Below are 24,400 nucleotides of genomic sequence, written 5' to 3' on the forward strand. Positions count from 1 at the left end.
GAGAGACTGTTGTCCCTTGGTTGCCTTTGAACTGCCATGCATTACCTTATTGAGCTACTGTATGTAAAAGTGTGAGGGACAGATATCCTTTTCCTAGAGTGTGTCCTTTAGTTTTTTTTTAGGCAGTGAAAAGCTTGTCAGGGTAGGGATAGTGAGGTGTTTATAATTTAATGAATATCATCATTTGAAAAACCTTCACTAAATTGTCTGCCTCACATTTCTGACCCCTCACAGTACATTGTGAGACAAAGGAGTACTGCATAACAACATGCTGGCACAAGGGTGTGGGAATAGGAACTGGGATCCTCAACTTTCACTGTCCTTCTGAGGGAAAGACTGGTTCTGGATTGCTCCCTGGTAGGTCTCACAACCCGGGCTGAGAGGGCTTATCATGCTCTCTTGACAAGGTCAAGGTACTGGCCTTATATCAGTGTCATGATTGGTTGCCAAGAATCGTGAAAAACCAGAAGGTATCTGCTCATAATATAGGCATCGGCAGTGATGACAAACAAGTGATACATCACACATGAAAGCATTGTTTGTTACTGCTTGAGAAGTGGAATGAATGTCACGTGGGCATCAATTACAATGCTGTAACTTATGATGGATCTATCTGCCATATAGGTAGGAAGAAAGGAATTGTACAGGCAAAATATGATGCTGCTAGCCGTGCCCCTCAAGGACAGAGGTTGTTCCAATAGGACATGCACGTTTTAAATTTAACGGATGTAGCAACAGAGTAGTGTGACAGATACAGTCTACCATACTGAGACACAAAGGAGCTAATTTTTTTAAAATTAGTAGTTGTGTGGCAGAGACCTGATAAGTTTGCAATGCAACGAAACGGCTTCCCACCGCCAGATTTGCATGGTGGGGTGTAAAAGCGCAGGGCAAAAGGCAGCATACACGTATGTGTGCCACAGTTTTCCCTGCACTATTGGACTCTGCTATGCAAACTGAGTAAGCGCTGCCTGGCATGCTTGCATGGCAAGCGGCACCCACAATTACAATTAAACCCTGCCCAACATCGAGCATGTCGGGCAGGGTTTAATTTCAATTGGGAACACGGCTTATGATGCGCACATGATAAGCAGTGCATGTCGGGCAGGGCTTACTTTTAATTGTACACGCCACGCAAGCTTGGCAGGCAGCATGTACAATGGATCCCTATGAGGTCCACTTTCTTTATCCTGGTGCAAATCCATGCCAGGGCAAATGCTGGAGCAGTTGAATGGCAGAGAGGATGTGAGGTGGCAGAAACGCAAGTTGAAATCCACCCCTCCTCTCAGCCATACAAATGAATGAAAATGAGAGGGTAATATTAATGGAAGGTGTAAATGCTTTACACAAAGGTTTTTACGCACCCCAATAACATTATGCTCCCACAGAACATGAGCCCTAAAAGGTGCTATTTCAAAAGATTGTATTATAATTTTAGTCAGGATGTGGGTGGGAAAAACACAAAGGTAATATTGGTTGGACCTACCTAAAATGGGATCACTATAATAAAAAGTAGGGCTAGTAAAATAACTAATAGCATGAAGGGGAGTAGATATTCTGCACACCTATAAGCGAAGGGCTGTCCAACTTGAAAACCCCAAGTCTTCTTCCAGACACCAGCTCTGTATAAGAATTCCAAATCATGGCAACAAGTAGTCTCAAGCTTAATCGCATCAGTCCTTTAGCTATTTGGGTGACCCTACGCTACAACAGAAGAGTTCAAACAGTGCTTGCCAAAGTAAGATCCAAATACTAGCTAAGAAGATACTTCCTTACCTATTGCAGGACAGTAGAAGCCTGATGGTTTTCTTGCCTTTGTTCTCTGCAGTTATCTTCTGGTATAACTCTTAAACTGGGCTTAGCAGATACAGGGATATAGTACCCGACTCGCTCTTTGGCTTCTTCTTTGGCAAACGCTGGGATATAGAGCCCGTCCCACTCTCTAGCTCCTTTAGTGTGGACTACTGGGTTATTGCCCATCTCACTTGGAAGCTTCATCTGTGCGGAATACTGGGATATAGGGCCTGCCTAACTCTGTAGCTCTCCAATTACCTGGGGTTACTTGCTGTTAGGAAAGATTTTCTTTTTTGCTGCTTTCCTCCATTAGACTTCTATGGGACACCCTCTCTTTTTGATTCCGCCCCTTTCCTGATCTGGCATTTTGGAGGCGAGTATATCCCTCAGATTTACTTCGCTTGCTTTTTGCTCACCTTTATAAGGACAATGATCAGTCCTTAAAACTATCAGTTCTGGGGAACCCTGTCTTTCTTATTGAAACTCTTCTATTTTTAAAGCTGCACACATAACTGTAAAGTGTGGTTTGGATATGTTGTATCCTTATAACGTTTTCATTTGTAACTTTGTGGTTATAAGCACAACGGGTCCAGGATAAGCTGGTCGCAGCAAATATTTTTCTACCGTGTTACTGACATTTGAGACTTGCAATTTTGTAGCTTAACCCATAATGCCATTTACAGTACCATGTACTTTAAAATGGCCGTGCCACGAGATTTTCACCTGCCAGTTGGCCATTTTGTGCCTTGGCCTTCTTCCTGCCCTCAGAGGTATATATTTGCCATACATGCAAAGCCCTTTCCAGGCACAGCTCCTTCTTTCCGAGGCAAAGTGGCAGTCTATGTTTGTAGCTGAATGTGGGGGCTAGGTCTGTCTGGACCCAATCCACATGTGAGCCAGTGTGTGTTTGTTGCTGGGCAGAGGTGTTGAGCAAAGACTGTTTATGATTTCACAGCCCCTGCCAGTTTGAATGGTGCAGATCCTTAACATTGGTGGACCCTGGGGTGATCCAGTCCAAATCCTGGATGCAAGGAGGACTCCTACAGTCATTTGCGAAATCATCATTGGAGCCAAGACCCCTATGAAGAAGTGCAGCCCGCTGAAGACACGAGGAAGACCATTGCAGATGATCAGCATTACCTCCAGCCAAGTTCCAGTGAAGCCCTGCTCCTCTCACCTGATATCCAGAAGGACCTCATCAGTGCTTAGACTAACTGGACTAGTGGGAACAACCTGTCCTGACCCCTGCTCCAGGATCTGTGACTTCTGAGCCTGCCTAAGTGTCCATTGCCCACACAGTGGCCGGCCGGCTCTCTCAAGGGCTACATCACTGCAACTGTCGCCATTTCAAGTTCATCCTTGGAACCTCATGGATCTTCATCTTGTGTAACAAGACTCCTGCTCTTGTAGGTTTAGCCTTCCAGACCAGGGCCTACTCCATTCGTTGGTCGCCAGGCGACCGTGGCGACTCACTGCAACCAGTCTTCATTGTGTCCTGGAGGTCTCCTGAGGTAACCTGTTCCATGGAGATCTTCATTCTGTTGTGCCAAAGATGGCCAGCTGTCCAGTCTACAGAACCAGATCACGATGGCCTGGAAGCGTTGACTAGCCAGACCCAATCCTGAAGCCGAAAGCAACCTCTGCACCTGCAGCCTCTGCTCTGGACCTCCCTCTACTGGACACATAAATGTGGGCCCAGCAGATTCAGGAACCGGTTAAGTAAATGCTAAAGAAATCAGAGTAAGGAGGTGAGTTTACTAGCTATTTCTACCTCCCACACCCTCCAGGCATAGGGTTGTATGGGCATGAAGTCCCAACCCTAGCGCTCCCTTGCCTGATTAAGATCAGTGGTGGTCTAGTCATTTATTCCCCTGGGCTTCCCCTACAGTGGTGAGATTGGAATAGAAACTTGTAAGAACTTCACTTACCGTTTTATTCAACTTCTGGAAAATGTACTCACAGCCAACTTGGCAACTCTCGTTTGCAAGTCACATAGTAAACCCTCCTACAAAGTACATATCGTGGAACTTGTGACTTTTAAGCACTAGGACCCAATTCTTAGCCTGGTTGGACCAATTAAGAACTAGGGACCTTGTCTTAGGTTTATCTGTAGGTGCTGCAACTAATTTACTTACCAATCTATAATGGTTCTAAATTACTGTTCGAACAATTTCCTCATTGACTTTACCACACACAGTTATTTACAGTGTTGCTATTGACTTTGTTAACTATTGCTTAACAGTTTCTAAATGTAAAGTGTCAGTGTTCTGTTAGCAGAACCACACATAATGAGTTTATATTTATATGATAGTAATTGTGTGATAATACTTAGCTGAAAGTTTAATTGCTTAGAGTGCATTCTAAAGGCCAAATAAGTAATTGTACATCTTCTAACTGAAATTATTGGAGTGCCGTGTGTGTTGGTTTTTTTAACCCTAGACCACTCTCACATGCTTCCGAGTCCAAGCCTTAATGCTCCGATACTCTATCTTGACTGGTTTGGCTAGACATCAGTGCCTTTCCTGTTCACCATAATAGATTGGCCTCTCAAAATCCACCCTCAGTTGATTCTGAAAATCCATCGTAAAACTGACGGAGAGACTTGCCCTCTAGTAACCCAACTATAATTGAGATTTCCCTTTCATGGAGCAGGGCGGGGTCACTGGAGAATAGTCTCTCCTGGCTTGCTGGTCCACAACTATGAGTTGCTTACTCGCCTAGTTCTTGCAGTCCTGTGCATGGAACTGTAGTCGCTGGTGGAAGATCTTTCATGGCTCTCCACTTCCCCACACTTGACTAAGTCTCTGGATTCCTCTCTGGATCAGGGGGTGGAGGTTGCTGGTGGAACTCCTCTCTTGGCTCTTCTATTGCCCACACTTATCTTACAGCCAATTAGCTGCTCTCCAGCATCAATAGCGTTGTGCTTGCTTTGAATTTTTTCAAGGACACCCACCCCCCATTCGACAGACCGTTTTTGTGTCTGCACAGGTTTATCTTTTTGTGTGTTCTTCATCCACGTCCCTTTTAATTCTGCCTGATGCAGATTTGTGTACCTATTCAAGAGGGCTTGTCCCTCTTCTGGTTGGTGGTTTCGACTTTAGGACCCCTAATTGCTCTATTCCCCATGAGCCCATTTGGTTCAGCTGGTATGTAAGAGGCAATATCATAGGCATGTGGCATGGCCACCACCTTGGAATCCCATGGAAGTGTTCCCATGGCATGCAGGGGCGGCAGACGTCATCTGCTTATCCAGGAAGGCCTAATGGCTTTCCTCCGGTTAGGTATAGTGTGTCTGGGCTGGAGGAATGAGTGCTGTTAGAACAGCACATGGTTTGCAGTGTGCCCTCAAAGTCTGTGCCCTTCCGTAAAAGACTGGGAACATGTACAGGGAGTTCTGCGACATATAGTCCCCAGGCTCGAAGCATTTCCCTTGATGTAGTCACATGACTTCACTGGGCTGGTTGGCAGATTTGTTTAGGGAAGGAGGAGAAGTACTCGGAAGAGGATGTTTAAAGGACATTGTTATTGTCCCAGGTAGAAACAATTGTACTTAAAGAGCCAGATTCCAGCCAAGTTTGTGCAAAAGACTAGGATATGGAATTGAACCCAAGGGCTGATGACCCATTCCATGGAGAGTCCCAGGGGGAATAGCTACAAGGATTTGCTTTGTTGCCACTCTCTGATAGGTACTTTGGATAGCGGCCCGAGCGCCCCAGCCCCTGGAGCTCACCTCCCCCACAATATAGAACGTGGAGACCGCCCAACTCGCCACACTGATTAAATGTATATTACTTTCATTCTCATTGTGAAAACCCTATAAAATCTGTATTTGTGCAAAATTCTGGGGAGGGGAATACTCTAGGTTTCCATGTTTGTGGTGGGGTTGTTTGGTGTAAGGATAGAAATAGGATATACAATAAGTAAATTTAATGAAAACAGCACAAAGCAGTTTTAGAACATGGCTGTGGTCCTGTGGGGAAGATTCTGCAGTTGGTTCAGCTCAGAGAGTCAATTAGGATCACAGCAGCAGAGGGGTACACACTTTTGGGTTCGATGATTCAGGCATGGTCAGGAGCTTCAGGGAGACGACGCCTTTGAGCAGGAGCTGTGATCTAGCTGTCTCCACTGGATCAGAGAAACAAAGCAGTGCAGAGTGTTCCTTCTGATCTCCTTTGAAAAGGCAGAGCTTTGCTGTCAGATTCTTCGGGACATCAATGGGTACTGGTGCAGAGTAGGTTCTTCCTCGAGTAGCAGATCCTTCAGAGTGCATGTTTGGAGATCCAGCTGTAGACAAGGCAAGTGGGCAAGACGGTCTGCTTTTATCCCCCTGAGAAACCAGTGAGTGAACACTGCATCCAATCACACACCACACATATTTATTACAGAGGGTTGGTCAGCCAATGGCAGAACATTCCTCCAAGCACTATCATGCATTCTGGACAGGTATGACGGACAAACACGGATGAACCCACACTGCCCCAGACAGGCATCTACATATCCAATGAGGTTAGACATATCAGTCCTTTGGGGTTAGTCAGCCTCTGCAGGACTGATGAGCTATGACCCAATAGAGGTCCTTTTAAATGGCGTTTCCTCATTGGAGAGTTTTTTTTTTTTAACAGCAAAGCTAGGAGACCAGGACAGATCGCCTGCCTCAGGAGCTCTACTAGAGGTTATGGGGTGGAACACCGGTTACTGCAGAGGCAGCAACGGGGCAGCAAAGCCCACCCGCAGGTAGGACAAAGACCATGCCTTCAGGCCAATCACGTCGCACTCAGCACAGAGGCTACTTTGAATGCTTGTCGGAGAGGTGGGTGCTTCCCCGTGCTGAGGAATTTTTTTTTTTTTAAATAAATAAAATAGGCAGCTTTTTTTAGCCCCAATAGCTGGAGCCTTGCCTCTTTCTTCTGCTTCAGTCAAAAAACAGCTGTCCCATGCACTGCAAAAGGATGGTGTTAAGGGATATTAAGCAAGATATATGGTTCTATGGGATTAAGCTTTGGTACCTGGGCCACACCCACATCGGAATTCATATTTGCAGATTTAAACAAAACTTTTCTTCATGTCTATTTTATTAGTACACCAAAAGGCAAGTAATAATAAATATGAATAGTATCACGTTTTTATAAATCAGACACCAGGCCATATTCCGGCTGCAACTAATCATTGTAATAGCCGTTATTATCACCCAATATAATAGTCCTCAATTTATTGACCTTAGCAGCAGAGCCGGCCTTGCCAGGATATACATTTGCAAAGTGCAGGCTTGTTCCATGTTAGAGGCGTTTGCTAAACCTGTGACCCAACTACCCAGATGGTATAGAAGGTCACAAATGGCTTCAAGAACACTACAACTCTCGAAGATGGTTCAATGTTTTTTATTGGTCATGGGGCGCTCCAAAGGCCGTCCCTCTTCATCCAATTTAGAGATGGGCAGTTCCCTCTGAACCCAGGTGTCCCTCAACCCAAGCATGGTCACTAGAAATCGGTAGGCCTTACCATCTAAAGCCTAGCTTACTAAAATGGCCTAAAGGCAAATGCCATATCCATCTCAGTCTCCCTCAGGGAACAATCTAGGTGATGTCGGTACAACACACTTTTGCCGAATGGCAACTTCACGGAATTCATTTTTGCTGCATTTTTTGTTGCTTTTTTCTTTTTTTATTACCACAAGCAGGTAGATAGTAAGTGGGGGAATTGGGGTGCACGGGTCTAGTGGAGGGCGAGGGAGGGGGTGCAATGCAATAAAGATAATTGGTGAAATCGGGCAAAAAGAATTGGGCAAAAAAAAAGAATTGGCAAACCTTCCCAGATCTGTGGTGCCTACACTAAGATCCCCTCGATGACTTAGGTTGGATTTTTGGTGCCTTTCAGATACTCAGGCCCCACTTGCTTATAACCTTACATACTCAACTACTCCTCTCCCTTGGTTTTGCCGTCACTCTCCCTAGTGCCCTCCTACTCCACCTACTGTCCCTCCTCTCTCGCTCCCCGAGACGACTTCTTCAGTCTATCCGATGTTGCTCTATCTCCTGCCTGCCACACCCTTTGATCTTATTCCTTACTACTCTCTCCCCTTTCTACTACTCTCACCTATCCAGACAACTACTATGCCCCTCTCCACACTACACTTAATCCCCTTCCCACACTACACCTACTTCACTCGCTACACATACTTCTGTCTCCTCTCTACACAACACCTACTCTCTTCTCCATACTACAACCACTTCTCACTCCACCCACACATTCTCCCTCAATCATCCTACTCTCACTCTCTAGTGTCCCACTACCAATGTCGCTCATCTTTCACACACCCTCAAACACCAGTACCACTCTCTCCCACCACCCAATACCTACCTTGCACACTCCTTTAATAAATCTCCATGCGCCTCTGCTCCATCCTTCCTCCACCTGGTCTCTTGGTCCTCCTGTTCCTCCTGTTCCTCTCTTGACCTGCCCCAAATAACACCCACTGTCCTGTAGCCGGTCTTCCCTCGTATCCTCCCTCTTCCCCCCTCCACTGGCTAGTTTCCTTTGATGCTTCCTCCGGCTTTTCCCCAGGAAGTTGTTGCAAGCTTCAAAATATTCAAAAGGGGGCTTAAGCCCCCCCCCTTTTTCATACACAGGTCCGCCAGTCCCCCACAATGGCATACCACCAACGTCAATGTCCCAGTTCAGGTGATGGTCTCCTGGTGAATAAATGCTGGTTTGCCAAGGATGCTGTGCTCGCGGCCCAAGCGTAGGTGAATGAAATATCCTGAAGCGGACAGGTCCTGCTGGGCGCTCTGCATCCTGTCTCGCATCGGTGTGGTGTGGGTGCAACGCACTGTCCCCACACGGTTGGGCTCTGCAGCCTCTCTCCACATTGTCCCTCCGGCTGGATTAGATCACGTAGTAGCAGGTTGCACTTGGGCAAATTCCTCAAGCTTTTTGTTGTTTGTAGCTCTCGCTCTATGGTGGTCTGGTGGTGCTGCACTTCACCTCTTACATGTCCTATGTCATCACCTTTCCACTACAGCCAGATACTTCCGCGACACCACGACCTGGATCACCTCCTTCCTACAAGACAGAACCATGCAAGTATTTTCTGACCTAGCCTCTGCCTCACCCACCATCATGCTCTGTGGAGTTCCTCAAGGCTCCTGCCTCTCCCCCACCCTCTACAACATCTTTACTCGCCCACTCTTCCTCATCCTCGACGCTATGGGTATCTCCTACACAAACTACGCGGACGATGCCCAGATCCTCCTCACCCTCACAGGCAACTATGACAAGGACTCTGCTATGCTTAACGACATCTACAACACCATCCAGGCCTGGATGGCAGCAAACTGACTGTGCCTCAACTCTGACAAGGCACAACTCCTCCTGGTAGGTTCGCCCGACACACTAAAAATATCTCGACTCATAATTTAGCCACTTCACTATTGACAAGATTCCTGTATCAGACTCAGTCAAAACCCTTGGAGTCTATTTCGACTCCAAACTATCCATGAGTAAACAGGTTGGTGCCATCGCCTCTTCGGCAGCATACCACGCCAAACTAATCAATGCAGCCAGGCCATTCCTCTCCAAAGAGAACTGCACCAACATAGCCAGAGCAATAACAGGCTCAAGGCTAGACTACTGCAATGTCCTCTTCCTGGGAACCTCCACCAAAAACCTGTACAGACTACAAGTCATCCAGAACAACACACTCCGCGCAGCTCAAGGCATCGAGAAAAGTGAGGACATTACTGCCACCAGGAGAGCAGCCCACTGGCTTCCAATAAAAGAGAGAATCTTATTCAAAACCCTAACACTGGCCCACAAGTGCATCTACCACTCTGCACCCGAATACTTCTCACAAAGGATTCACCCCTGTTCCTCCACAAGGCCAGTTAGGACACCCTACGCCAACATGCTCCGTGTGCCGATGGTAAGAAGAATTAGAGCAGGCGGCTCCAGATTCGCCTACCTAGCACCATCACATTGGAATGCCCTACCTCCCAATATATGAGGTGAGGCCTCCCTCATGACATTTCGCAAAGCCATGAAAACAGTGCTCTTCACCTGAAACACGCCACTATCTACAGCCATAATCTATCTGCTCACCACATAAATGTGATCCGACATAGATGTTATTCACCTATGTTCATATGTATATTATATGTATCCTAATGTATACTTGCTCTTTTTGCTCAATGTACAACTGCTCCCCCCCCATGTGCCCTCTCCCTGTAATTAAGCTCCCCTCAAGTAACAGTGCCTCAATGACCAAGGACTGCTGTGCGCTATACAAATGTTAAATGTTAAATGTATTTGTACCGCGCACCGTCACCAACGGAATTGGTCCCCAGGCGCTCAGGCGGATCTGTAAACGATAAAGGTGGGATGGGTTAGCAAGGTGAAGAAGGGAGTAGGATAGTGAGAGGAGTGGTGTTCTGTTGGCAGCATCAACTCGGTATACACCGGGTGCTGAGCTTTGGTGCGGGTATCGGATCGGAGTCAGTCCGCGTGTGCTGTTGTTCCCGCTTGTGTGTTGTTGCAGTGTTGTGAAGTGCATGCGGCTTGTTGTGCGAGAGATGGTTGTGTGAGTTTGAGTGAGATAAGTATGCAGAGTTTGAGCTTATATTGGTTAGTGGGTTACCTGACCTTTACCATGCTAACATTCACAGCTATGTCCGAGTGCAGCATTTTTCGGCCTCCACATTTGCATCCAGACGGGGCGCAGGCCAACGCCCAGGGCTCCATCCAGGCGTGGTCGTGCCAGCACTCACACTCCCACCCAGACGCGGCGCAGACCAGTGTCCAGAGACACGTCCGGTTGTGGGCATGCCAACATTCACAGCTCCATCTGAGCGTAAGCGAACCCCCAGGACTCCATCCAGGCGTGGTCATGCCAACACTCACACTCCCACCCAGATGCGGCGCAGGTCATTGTCCAGAGACCCGTCCAGTTGTGGGCATGCTAACATTCACAACTCCATCCGAGCGCCACACAGGCCGCCATTCACAACTCTAGGTGTGGCACATGTTAGCATTCATGTTTCTTCTTAGTGTGGGCATGTTATCCTTCAATCAATCCTATCCAGATGTGACGCAGGCCAACCTCTATCTAGATGCGTCTGGCGGTCTGGATATGTTTGTCCGGTACGTACCAGTGGGGGAGTCAATTGGGCTTTCGTGTGGGTCTAGGTGTGTGGTCAGTCTCTGCAGCCTTCCTTTGTGGCTACTTTCCATGGTGTCCTATGCTCTGTCGAGGGGTTGGTTCTTTGGTTTGAGTGTTTGTCCAATTTGAGGGTGGTCGAGGTTGGAGTTATTTCCATCATTGTTTGATGTCTCGGCATTCTAGTGCGTCTCCGTTGTGGTTATGCCTTGAAGAGCCATGATTTGAGGAGTTTCCTGAATGCTAGGTGGTTTGTTGTATTCCGTATAATCTTAGGTAGAAAGACGATCCTCAGTCTTTTTTTTGTTGTAGGGTTTTGGTTCCAGGCATATGTCGCTGCTTGAACTCAGTGTTCTTGTCGGTCGGTGTAGGCGTAGTTTGTCGCTTAGGAATTCTGCGCCTTGTTTGTGTATTGCTCTGTGCGTGATGCACATGGCCTTGAACTTTATTTGCTGTTTAAGTGGTAGCCAGTGTAGTATTTTTAGCGCGTGTGTGATGTGTTCTCTTCTGGGTAGCTTGAGGAGGAGTCTGGCTGCTGTATTTTTTATGCGTTGCAGTTTTTTTTTTAGAAGTCATTCGGGTATGCCCAGGTATACGCTATTGGCATAGTCCACTCTGGACATGATCAGAGCGATGATGGAAAGTGTTTTGTTGGAGAATGACAGGAGCGGTAGGATCCTTTTTGCTGCTTGCAGGAGGAAGAAACATTTCTTGATTACCGAGTTTACTTGTGGTTCCAGAGTGAGGTTGTTATCCATGAGGACCCCTAGGTTTTTTACAGTTGATGATGGTTCTGGTGTGCTGCAGAGCTCTCTTGGCAAGGGGATGTAGTCGATGTCTCCTTCCTTTTTTGAAACAATCATTATCTCTGTTTTGCCTGGATTGATTTTGAGATCGTTGAGGTTCATCCAGTTGAATATGTCACAAAGGCAGTTCTCTAGTGTGGTGTTTTCTTCTCGGGTGTCTTGTATGTTGAAGATTATTTGAGTATCGTCTGCGTAGTTGTAGCATGCGAGGCCTTGTTTTTTGATGAGTTTGATTAGTAGGTACATGTAGATGTTGAATAGAAACGGGGAGAAGGATGATCCTTGTGGTACTCCGCACGTGGAGACTCTGGGTTTGGATTTACAAGGTTTCATCCATATTGTTTCTGTTCTGTTAGTTAGGAAGGATTTGATCCATAATAGGGCAGTGCCTGTTATCCCTAGTCCTTCTAATCTCTTTATGAGGATGGCATGGTTGACAGTGTCAAAGGCTGCAGACAGATCAAGGAGAATCAAGGCGGTGCTGTTGTCAGAGTCTGCATTTGTTGTTAGGTCGTCCCATATTGAGAGGAGAGCCGATTCTGTTCCGCTTATAGGTCTGAAGCCAACTTGTGCCTGGTCTAGTATGCAGTGCTCTTCTATGAATTCTTGGGTTATTTGGTAGACGTACGTTTCTAGTACTTTGGCTATGTAGGGTATGTTGGAGATGGGTCTGTAGTTAGATAAGTCTTCTACGCTTCCTGTTGTGTCTTTGAGTAGTGGTTTGATGTAAACCGATTTGAAGGCCTGCAGTACTTTACCCTGTTGAGATTGAGAGGTTGAGGAGGTTCCTGTGGTATTCCATGTGGGTTCCTTGTTTGAGAATTGTTTTGTATATGTCCGGGGGACAAGGGTCTTCTGGAGAGCCCGATTTGTTGCTTTGGTTTACCAGTTTGACGAAAGCCTCAACTGATATTTTTGGGAAGTTTCGTAGCTTGTTTGCGTGTTCCTCGTCTGCGTTGGTGGGGTTTGAGCTGTGAACGCTTGGTCTGTTTTGTATGGTGTGTTCGATGGAGGTTATTTTGTTTTTGAAGTGGTCTCCGAGGTCTTCGCAAAGTTTCGTCGATGGAGTTGGCGTGTTGTTGTAGGCCGGTGGGTTTTTTATTTCGTTTATGATTTTGAATAGTTCTTTGAGCGTTTGGTGCTCTGAAGATTCGGTTGTCGTAGTATTTACTCTTGCTTTTTGTATTTCTTTTTTATATGCGTGGATCTATTGTAGGTATTTCAATTTGTTTGCAGTGTTGTTTCTCCATTCAGATTCTAGTTTTCGGTTTTTCCTTTTCATGGCGTTGAGTAGTGGGGTGAACCATTTTGCTGTAGTTTTCTTGTGTGATGGGGTGAAGGGCTTTTCTTTGACGATGTCGTCAAGGGTTGTTGCGATCCAGGTATGAAGTAGGGCAACTTTTTTGTCTAGGTCTGCTTCTTCCATGGTTGATGCTTGTGGTTTGCTGAGTTCTAGGAGTTCGGTTAGATTGGAGTTTTTTATGGTTCTCCAATTTCTTTTGATCATGATGGGTTGGTTTTCTTGTTGCTTTTTTGTCGGAGCGGCCGTTGTGATTATGAACGGAATAATGAGGTGGTCACTCCAAAGTATGCCGTGGTGATGAGATCCTTGTTGGCGAAGATTGCGTCAAGTGTGTGCCCTGCTGAGTGGGTTGCTCCCTTGACTAGTTGTTGTAGGTTCATGGCTGCTAGTTGGGCGGTTAAGTATTTTTGTGTGGTTGTGGTTTCTTCGTCGAACCAGATGTTGAAATATCCGAGGATAATCAGGTGGTTGAAGTTGATGGCTAGGGTAGTGATTGCTTCCGTAAAATCATCTACGAAAGTCGCATCATAGGTTGGCGGTCTGTATATCAGTACGAATTTCAGGTTGGTTTTGGGGTTTACTGAAAGTAGTAGTATTAAGGATTCGCATTTATCGATGTTTAGTGGATCTTCCATTTTGATGGCCAGTTGTTCCTTGTGGATGATTGCTAGCCCCCCCCCCCTCTTTTGGATTTTCTTTTTGTTTGGATGCATTTGAAGTCTTCAGGCAGGCAGTTGTTGAGGGTGATCTTGTAGTTGTTGTCTAGCCACGTTTCGGTTACAAATAGGATGTCGATCCCTCCTTGTGACAGGAGGTCGTATATTTCCGTTGAGTAAATAGGAGACAAAGAGAAATACACTGGCCAGAATAGGGCTGGGCAGACATGGAGTGATACAGTGGTCTGCTGTCAGGCAACCAGGCAAAAGGGCAAGGGCCAGCAACTGGGGCCCTCTGAAGTCCCGACCCACACCCCGCTTCTGGGGAAGGCCTGGCTCTGGTGTGGTCCCAGATAGGTCTCCCACCCCAGGACGATAGGGGTCCCCACACCCATATGACAGGGACAGATCCCTGGACCTGTCACAGAAGAGTGTTTAACTGTAATCTATGAATGAAGAGGTCCCATTCAAGGGATTTGCAACAATAATGGAGACCAGCGAGGGTCATTAGGAGTTTGCCGGTATCCCGCTGTTAATTCCAGTAGGAATCCGGCAAACTATATTACTGTTCCCGCCACCTGATATCCCAAAATTTCCAGGAGATTACAGGTGGCGGCATACCGGCAATTCCCCATATCATGGAGCCCCATAGGACTCCATGGGGGGAATTGCCAGTATTACTAATACCAGCAGTTTATTTTTTGCAAGGGGGGGGGCTGATTTACCTCCAACCAAGAGCTTGAGGTAAATCAGTTTACCCCCAATGGCAAACTTGAGGTTTGGCGGTGCAGGAAAAGTGGCGGTCATGGAATTACCACCACTTTCTTCCTGCACCTCCAAACCTATGATGAGGCACATTAACTCGCACCTCTTATGCATAGTTTTTAGATTCTTGGGACTCTGCCCATAGGACTAAAGGTGTATTTATCTTTTTATTTCATCAGTGTGTTACAGTTTCATTCAATTTTTCAGACAGAACATATAAAATATTACAAAACTGGAATACCTCATACCATATTACAATACAATAACAACTCATAATTTAAGACATTGTTAAATGTAATGGCTGAGTTGTCATCTGCCTTTAATTCTGTATTTATTGCTCGGCATATGTGGTCTCAAAAGCTCAATACAACAGTCTAGTTGAGACCTCAATAAGATGCACACTTCGATAAAAGAACCTTCCCTAATCTGCTTGGGGTACCTCTGAGTTCCAACATTTGTATTGCTCTCCCAGCTGGTCACACTATTAAACCATTTATGATCATCTGCTATAACCTCTAGATCGTGATCTGTTTTAGTGGTCTAGAGGTCCTCTTCTACAATTCTACAATGCTCATTAGGATCACAGATCATGAATTGCATGGCGTAGCAGTTGCCTGCATTGAATCCAATGACCAGTATCTTGATCACTTGTGCAGAATCTTCAAATATGTTTGTACCTGTAATTAATGCCTTGTAGTGGTGGATCTGAATGAAACATAGCAGAAACAGACAAAAAAATCAAATCTGCCCCCTTCAGCTACCGATATTCAATTAGCCTTCTTATAAAACTGGCCTTATGTCAATTTGCTGTCACGTGTAAAGTTAGACCAAGGGATAGAGAGAAATGGTGATGCATTTGTTACCAACCAGTGTATGAAACCGCTACAGGAGGCTAGTTCGCAGCATATGTCCTAGCAAAGAAATCCAAGCTTCCGTCAGGATTCCTGCTCTCCGTGCACATAGCAGCTGAACTCCAAGAAGCCCCAGTAACTATGGGACTCGGAGCATTAGCTGAAGTAGTAATGCCCCCCTGCTTGGGGCTTATTGCTTAAGTAGCATCCTTGTGCTGCCTGCATGAGGTTCTTTGCAAGTGTTTTTTCTTTTGTTTCTCCTGTTGGCAAGTCGTCGGGGAGTTTTTCTAATCTGTGGACTTTGTACATTTTGTTCTTCTCGTTTTTCCCCCAAAGTGCACCACACAAATAGGCTAATGTGTTCCTTTATCAATCCATACACGTAAGAAAAGGGAATTGGGTGGGGAGCTGTATGCAGCATGGGAGCGAGCACTGCGCCATCCGGCTACTCCCGCCTTTTTGCCTGAACCACCTGGTTAGCATATGTGATGTCTTGTCACGGACGCCGTGCTCTCAGGAGAAATGTCAGACATTTCGTTTTTTTAGTACCTTTTGGGGGAAATTATCTGTATGGCCCGACGGCTGCACCTACAGGCATGTTTTCTAAAATCTTATTTATTTTCCTTTCACTGAACAGGTTAAATTAAATTCCGAATATTTCGGTTGATTTGAATGCACCTGAGAGCAAATGCAGGTTCTGTGGAGTAAGCGATTCTTGTGAAACCTTGAAACGCTTGGTTGTTTGCACGCTTTTTTTAAAAAAAATTTTTTATAAGGAACTGTTAGGATAGGTACCTGTTGTAATGAACATCAACCATCTTGGTGTTCATCATATTTAGAATGTAGATTAATTAGAATGTAGAATGTGTGTGACTTACCATTACATAGGCTACATTTGCATTTCATCACTCTTGGATATATTGGAACACAGATCCTGCATCTTAGACAGGTTCTGTGTTCCAGGCAGGAGAGTGAAGCACTAAGCCAAGGAGGGCAGTTGCACAGCCTTCTGCCTGGGGTCGTTATTGGATACTTGCATAAATAAAGACCTTCAACTATCGATTTGGAGTCATAGCCTTTGTCAGCATAACGTAACAGGAACGTACCAAGCTATTCAAGGACAAGATCGTTGGTAGTTCAGAGGTGTTCAGGAACCTGTTTTCGTATCGTTGCATGTGGAGCACTGCTATTTCTTTGGTCCTAGCCCTGAATCTCTTTCTTACTTTTCTCAGTTCTGAATTGGATAAGAAAAACCTGGAACTGAGTACTTTAAATTGATTCTATCCTGTTGAACAAAATGTATTGAATGGATTGCATTTTAACTATCGTAACAGAATATGTGATTTCTGTAATTTGTTACTTTTTTTATACTTTTATGGAAATATTTTTCTGTTTTCTCTATGTAAAATTGTTTTTTTCTTTTTCTTTCTTTTAAAAATGTATTTTTTCCTCTTTTTTCTTCTCTGTTTTTCTTTTAATGCATTTATGTTGTGTAAAGTTTCTTGTAAACTATATATGCAACAATAAAAAAAAAACAGGTTAAATTATTTGTGGCGAAGCACTGCTAAGAAGAGACGACCGGCAGAACAGAATGCAGCAGCAACAGTCCCAAGAACAAAACAAATATTTTGAAAAAAATGTATTTGCTCACCTGAACTCTTCATAGGATGCCACCTTCTGATGCACGGCCCGGAACTTGGCATCGTTTTCTCGCTGGTACTTCTCATCAGCAGCCACAGCAGCCTGGAGCTCACGCTCTAAGGCAGAGAAGTCTATGGCATCTGATCCCTCCATGGAGAGTCCTAAAAGGTGGCATAAAACAAAAGGAGTTCACAGTGGGATGTTAATGGCCCTTTTTCTTTACCATGGAAGCAAAACACGTAGAGGTCAGATAACTCTTTCCAAAAAAGGGCTTCCAAAGTGTATAGTAATAACTAACTGGAGCAGGAACGGTGTTCATACAGTGTTTGACTACCACAAGTGCTCTCTTGGGCAGCTATCAAATCCAGTGAATCCCAGATCAATGTCAATGCCATCGACAAGTTTAGAACAAATTCACAGGTACTCGGGGAACCACCTAACTTGTAGTGCTCAGCAAAAAGCAAATGATGTTAGTTTCATGGAGGGTGACCGACAGGCCAGTCCACTTGTTCATAGGTAAAAATATCAAGTTGCAAATCTACTAGACAGGCATAAAATAAAATTCACTCCCCCCCCCTCAATATTCCACATATGCATAGCACATCATTTCTTACTCGCAAAGAGCAACTATAACTAGTCAATGGCTAATCACAAGTGAAACTTTTGAGGGATGCACTGGCTTATTAATGCCTTGATGGGTGAATCATTCTTCCATCAAAAGTACCTTTAAATTAATTTCCAGGTGGTCATCATTGCTAATTAATAGTCAAGACGATTCCTCTTCTTTCCCACGGAGGCTTGATGTACACAAGGGACCTGGCAGAAGCACATTTTCTTGTTCCTATTAAAAGGAATCACAAGTGCATCCTCTGGTTTGCTGCGAGCAAACAAAACTTCCAGTTCAAATTTCTTACTCTCATCTTGAAGGCATCAAACAGAGCTTTTATAAAGGTCCTGGACCACTTTGTGGCTGTATTTCATGAGGGGGCCATTATTACCTAGCCTGACCTGGTGGGTTGGCTGGTACATGTCTCTTCACAGAGAATGACAAAAATCCACAAAGATCTGCTTGTTTCTGGGGTTCAGCAAGAATGTGTACTGATCACTGGGAAACAATCCCTGTGGAAATGAACCACAGACTGACAGTTCATCTGTGCAAGTTGTGTACATCAAAATCTCTGATTCTTCTTCCACGGTATCTGGCACAGCAACTCAAGAAGAAAGGCCCACAGTTGATGGAGTATCAGCGAGGACCAGTACAGAAATGTTGACAAGTCCACGGGTACATGGCGGCATGTCCGTGTGTCATTCTTTGGGGGACACTTGGTTTTGAGAGCCCTTTTGCTTTATGTACATGTGTTTCTATAGTATACAACAAGATCATTCCTATTCCAGCCAACATCATGGTCACATTGCAGCGGTGGATGGAGGATGTTAATCTGCAAATGGGTTCAATCTCGACTACCTACAGCAATATCAAAAGCTACAGATACCAGCCAATCGTGTTGGGGAGCAGTGAGAAGGGAGGTCTCTGTTCAGGTTAAATGATCCACAAAAGAAATGGAACAGACCTCAACCTGAAAGAAATTGGTCACTGCAATTTGTGGTTTAAAATTCTTATCTATTGCCACCAATCCAGGGACTGATAATTCATGTGAGAATGTTTGCTTGTTTGTTTGTTTTGTTTTTATTACTTATATTGCGCACCAGACCCAGGGGTAACCGGGTACATTTTATAAGACAACTTAAAGCTTAGTTACAAGATCACATGGCAAATAGAGCAACAAGAAACATATAAAGTAATAATATACAACAAAATATACAGGAATATACAGAAGGCGAAAATGAGGAAGCATGTATTTACAGTCCTAATCAGAAACTCCTAGGGATTGAATAAGTCCAGGCAGTGGATGATCTATTATGTGTCTGCATTTTTGATCCACGTTATGAGGTTGTGTCGGAAAGTGAGGTAAGGTTGGTCAGTCTTCAAGGTGGATGGTAGGGAGTTCCAGAGTTGAGCTGCTTTCACCTGAAAGCTGCAGCCGTCGACTTTAGTCAATTTAACTCTAGGTATAGATATGTTGTTAGAGTTAGCAGATCTGGTGAGTCTTGTTGGTTTTAATCTCGTGAATCTCGCAGATCGGTACTGCGGTGCGGCGTTGTTAAGGCATTTGTGGACCAAAGAGGCGACTTTTAGTTGGAGTTTCTCCTGAGTAGAGAGCCAGTTATTGGCTCGTCTGAACTCGGTGATGTGGGCTCGGCTGGGAATACTAAGTGCTGCTCTAAGTGCGTTGTTCTGCAAAATTTGAATTATTTTGATAACTTCCTTATTAGCCCCAATATAGAGCAAATTGCAGTAGTCCAGCTTTGATAACATGAGCGCTCTCGCGAGTGTGATGCAGCTATTGTTTGATAGGAAGGGTTTGCCTGGTCTTATCAATTTACAGGTGTAGGCAGTTGCAGAAGCCATCGCATTGACCTGCTTGTTGAAAGAGAGGGTGGAGTCCAGGTAGAACCCAGAGTTTTTACCGCGTGGGCGGTTGTAATTTGGTTGTTGTCAATATTAAAAGAGGAGTAGTTGGGGCCCAGTTTTTTGAGGCTGGGAGGTGTGCCTAGGATGACGATTTCAGTTTTGTCATCATTGAGGCATAGTCCGTGAGTGGCCATCCATGCCTGGATGATGAGATACACTCTGTTCACCAAGGCCAAATCCTTGTCGTAATCACCGGTAAGTGGTAGGAGAATATGAGTATCATCTGCATAATTAGTGTAGGTGATACCAAGAAGGTCCAGAGCATCGAAAAGGGGCTTAGTGAAGATAGAGTGTAGGAGAAACACAAGAACCCTGGGGCACACCACATGTGATGGGGATGGAGTCTGCTGCCGCAGTGGTGGAGAAGACTCTCATGGTCCTGTTGTTGAGGAAGGATTGGATCCAATTTGTGGCTTCTTCTGAGAAATGCGCGGCTATATACAGGTGCCTACAAAGGACCTTGTGGTCAACAAGGTCAAATGCAGCTGATAAGTCCAGGAGGAGGAGTAAGGCTGGTTTGCCTTGATCCCTTAGCTCATCAATTTGTGCCTTTAGGTCTAAGAGGGCAGTTTCGGTCCCATGCTGGGGACGGAAGCCAGAGTGCCGTACTCCTAGTAAGTTGTTGGTTTCCAGGTGTTTCTGTATTTGTAAGTACGCCACTTTATCTATAATTTTTAAAAGGAATGGCACAGTAGTGAATGGGCGGTAGTTCGTGGAAAACAATGGAATGGAATGGAAAACAAAATGTCATTGACCTATATTAATAGGCTGTGGTGGGCAAGGTCTCATCTCCTATACTGTTGAAGTTTGCATTCCAGCTGAGTCAATGGGCAGATTACAGAGTTCGAAATAGCTGGGAGATATTTAGCTCCTGCTTCTAGCCCTGGAGACCCTTGTTAGCTTGGCACTAACAGCTACCAGGAGATACGTTTGGCTCCCGATGCCATACAAACATACCTATCTGACATTAACTTTCTGCATTTTGGAAATGTATATAAGGAAGCATTGGAGACGTCTAGAAGACATTTACAGCATCTTGGATTGTATATAATGGTCAAGAAGGTAAAGTTTGCATCTCTTACATTTGCGGCACACTATGTACAAGGTCCTGTTTCTCTAGGGGTAGCTCCTGCCCTCAAGGTGATGCCCAATACCAAACAATTCGTTTTAGCTCCTGCTCATTAAATCTCAACTTTGACCCCTGGGATACTATGCATAGACAGCGTTGTATAGGAGAATGGGGAATGTGGTTAGTGATCAGCTCAGCCAAAGGAAAGGTTGCCTCTGTCAAAGGACCTACAGTATTCCCTGAACCATCAAGTCTTCTGAATGATCCATCAAAGATGATTTACTTCCCACGAAACCCTTTGCTTCACCACTTTTACGCATTCAAGACAGCAGACAGCTTGCAGTTTTATTGGCTTAGCATCTTGTTCTATGCATAGCTTCCGTTTCACCCATTTTCGAAGGTGTTGGTAAAGATCATTTGCGACAGGGCAGAGGTAATTCTTGTAGCTGCTTTGTGGCCCAAAAGGGGCAGGTTTCCCCTGACAGTACAAATGGAAGAATCAGGCCATCAGTCAGTATCATCCCCAGTGAAGGATTACCAGTCAGATCTTCAAATGTGCAGTGTTAGGTGGAAATTCCACTTTTTACTTGTTGAGGTAGCTCCATTTACCATTTGCTGGCTTGTCTGGGTTTTGGACTTTAATTTTAATCCGCAAAGGGAGGAGCCACAAATAGTCCTTCTCTTACAAACCATCCATCTCTTGTCATTCACCTACCCTCTGGAACTCAATCCTGGTGTTGGCTCAGAATGTCCCCACAATTGTCCACTTTCACAAGGCTCTGCAAATATGTATTTTCAACAATACCTGACCATGGACTAATCCCGATGGATGCTCAGACCACAACTCACAGTACTGTGCTACTGTTAAAAGATCCAAGCCCAAACGTTGACTACCTACACCCTATAGAGCACTCCCTAGCCAGGTCCCCACTTTATACAATAAAGTTAATCAAAAGCCTAACAGATGTGGCCACTGGTGGACTTTTAATTCATCTCCGAGGACTACATTAACCTCAGATTGTGCTTCACAACAGCCATCATTGTGGTAATGACCTAGGAGCCACAGCCATGGTGGGGTGGTAGCGCATAACTAATAGTGATTGGTTGACAAGCATGTGAGTGCCCATAAGGCTTTGTGAGGATGAGGTAAGCCACCATCTGAGGTGCAAGTACACCCACCTACATGCCCCACATTATGTCATGAAGGCAGATTTTGCTACTTGAGAATCAGCATGCCAGTCATGTGAATGCTGAGTGAGGTTGCACTGCTAGGTGCAATTTATTTATTTTAATTCTTATTAAGCGCTACATGTCCGTGGGCCTCAGAGTGCATGAAAAACAGAGAAGTCAAATGAAAAGGTCGGAGAAGGAGAAGAGAGATTTAGTCTGTTGAGTTAAAGAGGAGGGTTTTAACTGTCCTCTAAAAGACAGCCAGAGAAGAAGAGGACCTTACGCTGAGTGGAAGAGCATTCCATTCCTGCGGCGCAGGAGTTTCAAAGCTTGTTCTGCCACATCATTCCAGATGGTATCATGCTTGGTTTAAAGCATTGCTCTCGCTAGAGCGCAGTGTCCAAACTGATTGTCTCAAGCAAAGTCTGTCAATTAGGTACTGGGGAGCAGCCCGATTAAACCTTACTTATGAATTCCATAATGTCTTGTGCATAAGTCTTTGCTTGATGGGTAGCTAGTGTAGTGCTTTTCTGAACGACGAGATGTGATCGCGCTTGGAAAGTCCATGGATGGTCCTAACAGTGCCATTCTGGGTGGTCTGCAAACACTGCAAGTTTGCCTGTGATGTACCAGTGAGAAGACGATTGCAATAGTCTAACCGGGAGTTGACTAGTGCAGTGGCCAAAAAAGATCTGTTATTTTATGGAACGAAAGGGTCGGATTTCATGGAGTAATTTAGTCACATAGCCACATTACCAACACATTTTTGAGACATGTTTCAGGGATAGCTTGTGGTCAAAGAGAACACCCAGGGTTTTCACAGATTTACTAACTGAGATCTGAATACCGGCGATAGAAAAGTGGGTAAATTGCGAGTCAGGTTTTTTCAAGCGAGAACCAGAGGCAATAATGAGGAGCTCCGTCTTCTCTTTGTTTAAACCAGGGAGTTAAACGCCATCCATAAATGGATTTCCAAATAGACTTTACTCAGAACATTAGTGTCTATCGAGTGTGTCCCAGTAAGTTAAAGTAGTACCTCAGTGTCATCTGAGTAGTTAGCGTATTTGACACCCAGACTGTCAAGGAGGTTGAGGAGAGGTCTGGTATGGATATTAAATAGAATTAGAGATAAGCAGGATCCCCGAGGTACTCTGCAGGTAGGAGATGCATGGGCATTTTCAACAGCAACTCTGGATATTCTAGGGCCCAAAAAGGATGCGATCCATTCAGAGGACCTGTCTGAGAAATTGGCGATGTTGTTCAACCTCTCTTGCAGCAAGTTATGATCAATGAGATCAAATGCTGCAGAGAGGTCCAACAACATGTGCAGCACTGGTTCACCCTGTTCTGTGATCCCTGTGATGTTTGACGTGAGATCTAAAAGTGCAGTCTCTGTTCCGTGTTGGGCTCTAAAGCCAGATTGATGGACGTTTAAGATTCTATTTTCTTCTCTGAATCTCTGTAGCTGTACGTACACCACTATATACATGATTTCTAGCAGATAGGGAACATTTGTTATTGGCTGATAGTTCTTGGCTAGTGCTGGCTCAAGCATGGTTTTCTTAAGTAAGGGGGTTATCCAAACATCCTTAAGAGAAGCTGGCACGGTGCAATCCCTAAAGGACATGTTGATCATCTTGGTGATCCAAAGAAAGAGGATGTCCAGCGATTCCTTCCAGATGTCAGTTGGACATGAGTGTCCTAAGCATGATGTGGATTTGAGCATAGCAACTATGTCAAAAACATCTGATTCTGAACAGATATGGGACTCAAATTTAGGAATACATTTCTCAGTGTTATTCCCGCTGGTGTGATTTACGATATCTTGGATATTTTTAAATGTCAGGCAGGCCTGCTGATTGCTGATTAGCGATGGCCAGTTGTTGACAAGGTGTTTTGGACAGGAATTTGTTTTGTATGCCTTGACACCAGGCAGAGTCTTTTATGGTTGGTGGAAGCGAGGAGGTACAACTCAAATTATTTGAGAATTTTAAATAAATAAGTTTGTTAGAACTGCATTTCACATTGTCCATTTGTAAATTGTATTTTACGTGGTTCACGTTCAAGGGCTCTTTTCATCTTCCTCGCTTCTACAATACTGTCATTGAACCATGATTTATTTATGGTTACTGTTTTTATCTTCCTTGTTTCTTCAGGGGCTAGTGCATCTATCGTGGCCTTGATGGCTGATGAGGTGAATCACCAAATCTGAGGTTTCCTCAAATATTTCGGTTGTATCCAGCTTGGTTGATAGTAATGTGGAGAAGTTTAGCAGTGATACCGGTTTGATATTCCTACACTTTATCTCAGTTCTAATATGTGTGTCAAGTCTACCTGGGGCAAAGGGTAGCAGTATAGTCATATTGACCAGATAATGGTCAGCTCAAGGACAGAGATGGCCGTTTACCGCTGTGCTCTGTAGGTTGCCAGTAAGAATCCAGTCCAGAATATGACCACCTTGATGGGTGGACTTTTGTATCATTTGTGTAAAGCCCACAGTTTCAAGGGAGCACAGTAGTGATTTAACTTGGGCGTCCGGCGAATCGTCGGCCCAGAAATTGAAATTCCCTAGGACAATCATCTGGGAATTACACTTTGTGATACTGTACAAGAAGGTAAAGAGCTGTTCCTCAAACAGGGATAAGCTTTGTGGGGGTTTGTACA

The 24,400-nt window shown here is 44.9% G+C and overlaps 1 protein-coding gene across 17 annotated transcripts in view; it reads right to left on the bottom strand.

The window, feature by feature from the left end:
• The window catches only part of DNAAF19 (dynein axonemal assembly factor 19), a 242,106-nt gene that overhangs the window by 119,593 nt on the left and 98,113 nt on the right, over positions 1–24,400 (bottom strand). For all 17 annotated transcript variants that reach the window (XM_069634246.1, XM_069634252.1, XM_069634251.1 and 14 more), the window contains one exon: positions 16,975–17,125. In XM_069634246.1, coding sequence (XP_069490347.1) covers positions 16,975–17,117 — 143 coding nt within the window. In that variant the 5' untranslated portion in view covers positions 17,118–17,125. The remainder of the gene's footprint in view (positions 1–16,974; positions 17,126–24,400) is intronic.

Source organism: Ambystoma mexicanum, chromosome 13 (assembly GCF_040938575.1).
Source record: "Ambystoma mexicanum isolate Mex_15411 chromosome 13, UKY_AmexF1_1, whole genome shotgun sequence".
In the NCBI taxonomy this organism is placed as follows: domain Eukaryota; kingdom Metazoa; phylum Chordata; class Amphibia; order Caudata; family Ambystomatidae; genus Ambystoma; species Ambystoma mexicanum.